We start from the raw sequence: 10,000 nt of genomic DNA on the forward strand, positions 1-10,000 counted from the left end.
GAGGAAAGTAACAACGTCAAAACAAGACTACATGTTGTAGAACTATAATTTTACAAATCTTTTTTTTTTTAAACTTTGTTCTTTATTTTGGTCTTTCTAAAGCCTGGCTGTAGGCTACCCAATGAACTGACACACTGCCTCTAGCATTAGTTCCTGTTGTTATTAGCCATGTGGTTACCAGAACACCGCGCGTGCCGCTAAAGCCCCTCTCCCCTCCATCACCATATCCTCAGGCCGGATATTAAGCCCCAGTGTTTTGGATCCAACACAACCCCACTGGTTACATCACACAGCCAAAATCCATACAGCAGCACCCTCTGCCACTTTCTCTTCCTCTCTCTCGTTATCTCTCATTCAGCCTACCATAGACAGCTCTCATTCCCCCACAGCCAATCAGAAACTATTCCAATCAGTGCCGATCTCTGGGCACGGGTGGGAAGAGTGGGCCAGGGCCTGTAGGTAGTGGTACAGGGCGTGTGTTTGTTTCAATGGCCCTCAGGAGACAGGGCATGGCACAGCACAGAGGTAAGCTCAGTACATCCTGGGGGGAGCTTAGTATAACAACATTCCCATAAATCCCCATAATATTCCCAAAACACCCCCTATATTCCCAAAACATCCCCATATGTCCCCATAATATTCCAAAAATATCCCCATAATATTCCCAAAACATCCCCATATATCCCCACAATATTCCAAAAATATCCCCATAATATTCCCAAAACATCCCCATATATCCCCACAATATTCCAAAAATATCCCCATAATATTCCCAAAACATCCCCATATATTCCCAAAACATCCCCATATGTCCCCATGATATTCTAAAAATATCCCCATAATATTCCCAAAACATCCCCATATATTCACAAAACATCCCCATATATCCCCAAAATATTCACAAAACATCCCCATATATCCCCATAATATTCCCAAAACATCTCCATAATATTCCAAAAATATTCCCAAACCATCCCCTATATCTCCATAATATTCCAAAAATATTCCCAAAACATCCCCATATATCTCCATAATATTCCAAAAATATCCCCAAAATATTCCCTAAACATCCCCATATATCTCCACAATATTCCCAAAACATCCCCATATATCTCCACAATATTCCCAAAACATCCCCATATATCTCCATAATATTCCAAAAATATCCCCATAATATTCCCTAAACATCCCCATATATCTCCACAATATTCCCAAAACATCCCCATATATCTCCACAATATTCCCAAAATATCCCCATATGTCTCCACAATATTCCCAAAATATTCCCATATATCCCCAAAATCTTCCCAAAACATCCCAATATATCCCCACAATATTCCCAAAACATTTGCACAGTGTTCATTTCGTTTCTATGCTATATTAAGTGCTTTTAGTGGAAAGAAAAAACTGCCCAAAATAATTTTAGGCGCCAGCACTCATTTTATTTGGACTATACCAGGGTTGATATTCTAGAGCGAATATTCAATAATAATATAATAAACTAAGTATATGGAGCAGAAAGGAACCTGAGACAGGGACAATGTCAAGGCACCAGACCTGAGAGAATAGAATGATTGATTAACAAGCTGCAATTGTATTGATTTGGTAGCTATTTCCTTTACTGCCGGAGGGGGATAATTGATGATAATGAGTGCAGTAATTAAATAGTTATGTATTTGCAAAGATAAATACATTGTTGAGGAAGCTATTGATATGGATGATAACACTAATGATACTGTACTTAGTAATTATTATAATATTATTTAGGTACAATATTATAGTATGATTTAAAAGTATTTAATGTCATTTTTTTAATAATGATGTATTGAATAAATACAATATTATTGAATAATTATTGTCATAAGTATTACAATTAGTATAGCTAGTAATCAGAACAATATGAATGTTGTAATTTTGTATGTAGTATTTTCAACACATTATTAAGAGTTGTATTACCTTATCATATATAAGTTATGCGTCCATGAATATGCTGATAATCAAGTAACTGTAATTATTATTTTAGTTGTCCGCAATTTTTATTGCTAGCTACATAAGTAATGATTTTGATTATCACATTTCTTTTAATCTAGAAATGATATTTTTGTTTGTTTTTATATACAGATAGTTGTATGTATCGATAGAGGCTTTTTCAGAATAGCACTTTATACTATGCAGTTGGTTTTTACATATCGCTGCTTTGAAAACGACACCTACGGCTGATCCCATTTAACTCCTTTTGTCTTTCAACAGTTTTTTCAAATCAGCACCCTGTTGTGTGTTACTGGTGGGGGAGGCGTCATGTTCTTAAATGTGTGGTGACACACACATGCATCTTTTCATCTCCCACACTGTGTGATCCTATGAAACCCTGTTGTGAGGAAAGAGAGAACATACTGTATGTTTCCCATGCCAATAAAGCCCTTTGAATTGAATTGAATGGAAAGAGAGAGAAGTGCAAGGTCAGGCAACACCTACCCAGGGTGCCCCACTCCCATAACACCCTCATCACCCCAGCCCTAACACCCAGTCCCAGCACCATACACCTGCGCTAACACCATTTATCGATTCCAAACGACCACCATTACCAGATAAAAACCTGCCCTCGGTCCCAGCACCACGTAAATGAACATTCCAATGATCAAAAGCCCGTAATCATGACAACAGGAGCAGCTGTGGTATCAACCCATTTAAACCCTGCTACGTTTCCTTCTGATCACATTCTCACAGAGGTGAAAATCATCTGAGAAATACAATATTCAAAGCCTGTATTAATTACACATTTTTGGTGAAATTGTGTGTGTGTGTGTGTGTGTGTGTGTGTGTGTGTGTGTGTGTGTGTGTGTGTGTGTGTGTGTGTGTGTGTGTGTGTGTGTGTGTGTGTGTGTGTGTGAGTGAGTGAAGAGGGGCTAATTTTAAAGCAGTGAGTGTTTATTTCCTGGCTGCATAGCTGGTTAGCCTCGGGGAAAGGATTAGCAGGAAGTGGTGTTGAGTTTAAAAATGAAAAACAACATTGGCCTGAATTTATTCTATGAAAGAGAGAAGTTTGTAAGGCTTTGATTTGATTTCCCTGTGGTGATCATCTGGCCAAGTGAAACTGTTGCAACTACTGGGCATTCAGAGTGTTACGTTGATCCCTCGACCACGTTTGCAACACACCAAATCATATTCCTTCTACGTATATAATGTTATCTGATAATACTTTACAGTTTAAATATGCTTCACCTCCATTTTTGTCATTTGTGGCGAACATGGAAGTTCCGAAATTACACAAATGTACAAAAAGCTACATGTATAAGCCAACAACAACAATTTGCTTATTTTTCGTCAATCTTCCACTCATCACAATGACACACGACTTTGACACAGCAACTAATCTTCCCCTCCATCTCCCACCCTTCCTCCTCCTCCCTCTCCCCCCATCCAGGCATCCTGTACAAGGGCAATGGTGAGAACGTGTTCATCTCCCAGCAGCCCCCAGTGATCAGCAGCATCATGGGTAACGGCCGGCGCCGCAGCATCTCGTGCCCCAGCTGTAACGGCCAGGCGGAGGGCAACAAGCTGCTGGCCCCCGTGGCTCTGGCCTGTGGCGCCGACGGGAGCCTCTTCGTCGGGGACTTCAACTACATCAGACGCATCTTCCCCTCTGGGAACGTCACCAGTGTGATGGAGCTCAGGTAAGGATGGAGAGAGGGGGGAAAACAGTCTCTGGGAACGTCACCAGTGTGATGGAGCTCAGGTAAGGATGGAGAGAGGGGGGAAAACAGTCTCTGGGAACGTCACCAGTGTGATGGAGCTCAGGTAAGGATGGAGAGAGGGGGGAAAACAGTCTCTGGGAACGTCACCAGTGTGATGGAGCTCAGGTAAGGATGGAGAGAGGGGGAAACAGTCTCTGGGAACGTCACCAGTGTGATGGAGCTCAGGTAAGGATGGAGAGAGGGGAAAACAGTCTCTGGGAACATCACCAGTGTGATGGAGCTCAGGTAAGGATGGAGAGAGGGGAAAACAGTCTCTGGGAACGTCACCAGTGTGATGGAGCTCAGGTAAGGATGGAGAGAGGGGGGAAAACAGTCTCTGGGAACGTCACCAGTGTGATGGAGCTCAGGTAAGGATGGAGAGAGGGGGAAAACAGTCTCTGGGAACGTCACCAGTGTGATGGAGCTCAGGTAAGGATGGAGAGAGGGGGAAAACAGTCTCTGGGAACGTCACCAGTGTGATGGAGCTCAGGTAAGGATGGAGAGAGGGGGAAAACAGTCTCTGGGAACGTCACCAGTGTGATGGAGCTCAGGTAAGGATGGAGAGAGGGGGAAAACAGTCTCTGGGAACGTCACCAGTGTGATGGAGCTCAGGTAAGGATGGAGAGAGGGGGGAAAACAGTCTCTGGGTACGTCACCAGTGTGATGGAGCTCAGGTAAGGATGGAGAGAGGGGGAAAACAGTCTATTTGTTGTACTTTTATTTTAGTCTGAATCAAACCGCTGTTGATGTGGTTTATTTCTTGAAGATGGTTTTACTTTTGCAATTTTCTTGTTTTACCTACTTCTGATGAATGACTAACATGCATATGTAGAGAAAGAGGGATGGATGGATAGATGGATAAATGGAGGGAGGGATGGATGGAGGCGTGGCGTGTGAGTGGCGTTGGTTGGGTGGATGAATGGATTGAAGGGGTGGAGCTCAGGTTGCCAGGCCCCCAAACGATGGTTTGGGGAAGGGAGATGGGCAGGATAATTCAGTGATGGATGGCTGGATGACACAAGAGCCCCTGATACACACACATTGATTTGTTTCAGTAAAAATGCAATTTCACACTCACTACATGTGGAATGTGGTCAGTCTTATCTGGTCACTTACAATGATGAGATACAGAGATGTTATGGAAGGCACACACACACACACACACACACACACACACACACACACACACACACACACACACAGCCTCTCCTCTAACCTGGTCTGTAGGACATCTTAGCCCTGTTATGTACACACACTGCTCATAAATTACCTTCTCACATTTTACCCTGAGGAAATATATCGTCTGTCTCTCTTTCTTCTCCAGCTTCTCCTTCTCTAGCTTTCTCTCTTTCCTCACTGATGCTCTCACCCTTCCATGCAAATGTGACCAAACACAGGGCTACACATACGCCCCTGTCTCTCTCTCTCAATCTCTCTCTAATTCAAATTCAAATTCAGACTTTATTGTTATGAAATTCAATTTGTTGATATTGCCAAAGCAGTATAGTGGTTGGCTACAGCATTTCAGTAAATACAGTACAATGTGATGAGGATAATGAAATACAGTTCATTTCAATAGTAATAATAATAATAGTACATATAATCATGTATACAAGAACAACACTATTGCTCTCTCTCTCTCTTTCTGTCTCTCTCGTTCTGTCTGTCTCTTACTGTCTCTCTCTTTCTCTCTCTCTCTCTTACTGTCTCGCTCTTTCTCTCTCTCTCTCTCTGTCTCTCTTACTGTCTCTCTCGCTCTTTCTCTCGCTCACTCTCTCGCTCTCTCTCTCTCGTTCCCTCTCTCTTCCTGTTTCTCTCTTTCTGTCTCTCTCTTACTGTCTCTCTCTGTCTCTCGCTCACTCGCTCTCTCTCTCTCTCTCTTTCTGTCTCACTCTTTCTGTCTCTCTCTCTCTGTCTCTCTCTTTGCCCAGCACACTGTAATGCACCCAGGCTTAACTCAATTTAATTATTAGGCTTGATGGGTAATGCCCAGTCCTGTAAATTAAATTTACTAATTAGAAAGAGAGAGAGAGAAAGAGTGCGTGTGCGCGCGCTTATGCGCATGCATGTGTGTGTGCGTGTTTGCATGTGTATTATAAATTAAAAGTCACTCCGCAGCCTTAGCATATACAGTAATCCCAGCGTCCTGGCTAGTCACCGGGGGTGCTAACGCTGTTGTTTAGGCCCTGCCTTTTCATTGTCAGGAACACAATCAATAGGCCATTATGAGCCTGTTAACCTGGAGCACAAGTCTGGCACGCTAATGCTAGCGCCCAGGTGAAACATTCATGCTAACGCAAACACTAGCTCCCAGGTGGACGGCTGTGTGTGTGTGGGGGGGGATGTCTAACTCTTTGACTGCCTGACAGTATATGTGTACTGTATGTTAATGTGTCCGTGTGTATGACAACTTGTATTGTGTGTGTGTGTGTGTGTGTGTGTGTATGTGTGTGTATGTGTGTGTGTGTGTGTGTGTGTGTGTGTGTGTGTGTGTGTGTGCAAACATCTCTCTCTTTCTGTGTGTTCTCCATCCTGACTAGCCAACACTTCTATTATCTCTCTCTTTCTGTGTGTTCTCCATCCTGACTAGCCAACACTCTTCTGTTATCTCTCTCTTTTTGTGTGTTCTCCAGTTTGACTAACCAACACTCTTCTATTATCTTTCTCTTTCTGTGTTTTCTCCAGTCTGAATAACCAACACTCTTCTGGTATCTCTCTTTCTGTGTGTTCTCCAGTCTGACTAACCAACACTCTTCTGGTATCTCTCTTTCTGTGTGTTCTCCAGTCTGACTAACCAACACTCTTCTATTATCTCTCTCTTTCTGTGTGTTCTCCAGTCTGACTAAACAACACTCTTCTATTATCTCTCTCTTTCTGTGTGTTCTCCAGTCTGACTAACTCTTCTTATCTCTCTCTTTCTGTGTTCTCCAGTCTGACTAACCAACACTCTTCTATTATCTCTCTCTTTCTGTGTGTTCTCCAGTCTGACTAACCAACACTCTTCTATTATCTCTCTCTTTCTGTGTGTTCTCCAGTCTGACTAACCAACACTCTTCTATTATCTCTCTCTTTCTGTGTGTTCTCCAGTCTGACTAACCAACACTCTTCTATTATCTCTCTCTTTCTGTGTGTTCTCCAGTCTGACTAACCAACACTCTTTATCTCTCTCTTTTCTGTGTGTTCTCCAGTCTGACTAACCAACACTCTTCTTATCTATCCAGTCTGACTTTCTATTATCTCTGTGTGTTCTCCAGTCTGACTAACCAACACTCTTCTATTATCTCTCTCTTTCTGTGTGTTCTCCATCCTGACTAGCCAACACTTCTATTATCTCTCTCTTTCTGTGTGTTCTCCAGTCTGACTAGCCAACACTCTTCTGTTATCTCTCTCTTTCTGTGTGTTCTCCAGTCTGACTAACCAACACTCTTCTATTATCTCTCTCTCTTTCTGTGTGTTCTCCAGTCTGACTAACCAACACTCTTCTATTATCTATCTCTTTCTGTGTGTTCTCCAGTCTGACTAACCAACACTTCTATTATATATCTCTTTCTGTGTGTTCTCCAGTCTGACTAACCAACACTCTTCTGTTATCTCTTTTTTTCTCTCTTTCTTGTTCCCTTCTGCTTCCGCTTTTCTAAGAAATAAAGATTTCAGACATAGGTAAGCCTCAGTAACAATATAACCATGTACCACAGATCCATACCAGTCTTGTTTCCCTCTCTCTCTCTCTGTATCCTGTGTAAACCCTAGTGGCAGCTCATCCATAGAATACAGTCACTCTCTTTATATAAAGGCTTTGGAGGGATTTCAGAATCATTCTAGCGGATTGGCCGACATCAGCTCTCGGCGAATCGGACTCCTTTATCTGCCTACAAACCTGCTGGAACCATCCAGAACCCACTAGTTGTTGTTTTGTACATCGTAAAAGACAACTTAACACTTTTATAAAATCGCTAACTAGCAACAACAACAAAAAACGCTAACTAGCAAAACGTTTTGAGGGGTCTGTTTTCAACTCAATACTTCTCTGTTGTACGGTTGGGGCCCTTTGACAAAGAGGAGTGAGGACAAGACACTGGGTCAAGTCTAGATGGAGAGGAGGAACTATGGTGGTGTTCAGAGGAGAGAGGAGAGGAGGAACTATGGTGGTGTTCAGAGAGGAGAGGAGGAACTATGGTGGTGTTCAGAGGAGAGAGGAGAGGAGGAACTATGGTGGTGTTCAGATGAGAGGAGGAACTATGGTGGTGTTCAGAGGAGAGGAGGAACTATGGTGGTGTTCAGAGGTGTTCTCTCTGTCTTTGTCCCTGACTAGCTTTGGTTTGCACTAGTCATGTGCTGTGCTGTCGTCATAGGCTGATGGGGACCCAGCAGCAAGGATAACGAGAGGGGTGGAATATCTGGACAATGATCAGAGGAGATGAAGAACATTCCCTCATGATGATAATGTAGGAATAACTGGGCCTGGTAATATAGTTTCAGTAATGGTGAAAATAGAAAGTAACAGAAAGTAACAGTAATGGTGAAAATAGAAAGTAACAGTAATGGTGAAAATGGAAAGTAACAGTAATGGTGAAAATTGAAAGTAACAGTAATGGTGAAAATAGAAAGTAACAGTAATGGTGTAAATAGAAAGTAACAGTAATGGTGAAAATAGAAAGTAACAGTAATGTTGAAAATAGAAAGTAACAGTAATGGTGAAAACAGAAAGTAACAGTAATGGTGAAAATAGAAAGTAACAGTAATGGTGAAAATAGAAAGTAACAGTAATGGTGAAAATAGAAAGTAACAGTAATGGTGAAAATAGAAAGTCATGTAAAACAGAAAGTAACAGTAATGGTGAAAATAGAAAGTAACAGTAATGGTGAAAATGGAAAGTAACAGTAATGGTGAAAATAGAAAGACATGGAAAACAGAAAGTAACAGTAATGGTGAAAATGGAAAGTAGCAGTAATGGTGAAAATAGAAAGTAACAGTAATGGTGAAAATAGAAAGTAACAGTAATGGTGAAAATAGAAAGTCATGTAAAACAGAAAGTAACAGTAATGGTGAAAATAGAAAGACATGGAAAACAGAAAGTAACAGTAATGGTGAAAATGGAAAGTAGCAGTAATGGTGAAAATAGAAAGTAACAGTAATGGTGAAAATAGAAAGTAACAGTAATGGTGAAAATAGAAAGTCATGTAAAACAGAAAGTAACAGTAATGGTGAAAATAGAAAGTAACAGTAATGGTGAAAATGGAAAGTAACAGTAATGGTGAAAATAGCAAGTAACAGTAATGGTGAAAATAGAAAGTAACAGTAATGGTGAAAATAGAAAGTCATGTAAAACAGAAAGTAACAGTACTGGTGAAAATAGAAAGTCATGGAAAACAGAAAGTAACAGCAATGGTGAAAATGGAAAGTAGCAGTAATGGTGAAAATAGAAAGTAACAGTAATGGTGAAAATAGAAAGTAACAGTAATGGTGAAAATAGAAAGTCATGGAAAATAGAAAGTAACAGTAATGGTGAAAATAGAAAGTAACAGTAATGGTGAAAATAGAAAGTAAGAGTAATGGTGAAAATACAAAGTAACAGTAATGGTGAAAATAGAAAGTCATGTAAAACAGAAAGTAACAGTAATGGTGAAAATAGAAAGTCATGTAAAACAGAAAGTAACAGTAATGGTGAAAATGGAAAGTAGCAGTAATGGTGAAAATAGAAAGTAACAGTAATGGTGAAAATAGAAAGTAACAGTAATGGTGAAAATAGAAAGTCATGTAAAACAGAAAGTAACAGTAATGGTGAAAATAGAAAGTCATGGAAAACAGAAAGTAACAGTAATGGTGAAAATGGAAAGTAACAGTAATGGTGAAAATGGAAAGTAACAGTAATGGTGAAAATGGAAAGTAGCAGTAAAGGTGAAAATAGAAAGTAACAGTAATGGTGAAAACAGAAAGTAACAGTAATGGTGAAAATAGAAAGTCATGGAAAACAGAAAGTAACAGTAATGGTGAAAATGGAAAGTAGCAGTAAAGGTGAAAATTGAAAGTAACAGTAATGGTGAAAACAGAAAGTAACAGTAATGGTGAAAATTGAAAGTAACAGTAATCGTGAAAATGGAAAGTAACAGTAATGGTGAAAATAGAAAGTAGCAGTAATGGTGAAAATAGAAAGTAACTGTAATGGTGAAAACAGAAAGTAACAGTAATGGTGAAAATAGAAAGTCATGGAAAACAGAAAGTAACAGTAATGGTGAAAATGGAAAGTAACAGTAATGGTGAAAACA

The 10,000-nt window shown here is 40.5% G+C and overlaps 1 protein-coding gene across 3 annotated transcripts in view; it reads left to right on the top strand.

Annotated features, from left to right (window-relative positions):
• LOC115146713 (teneurin-3) overlaps positions 1–10,000 on the top strand; it is a 339,724-nt gene that overhangs the window by 294,457 nt on the left and 35,267 nt on the right. For all 3 annotated transcript variants that reach the window (XM_065003929.1, XM_065003930.1, XM_065003931.1), the window contains one exon: positions 3,425–3,674. In XM_065003929.1, the coding sequence (XP_064860001.1) occupies positions 3,425–3,674 (250 nt within the window). The remainder of the gene's footprint in view (positions 1–3,424; positions 3,675–10,000) is intronic.

Source organism: Oncorhynchus nerka, linkage group LG18 (assembly GCF_034236695.1).
Source record: "Oncorhynchus nerka isolate Pitt River linkage group LG18, Oner_Uvic_2.0, whole genome shotgun sequence".
NCBI lineage: Eukaryota > Metazoa > Chordata > Actinopteri > Salmoniformes > Salmonidae > Oncorhynchus > Oncorhynchus nerka.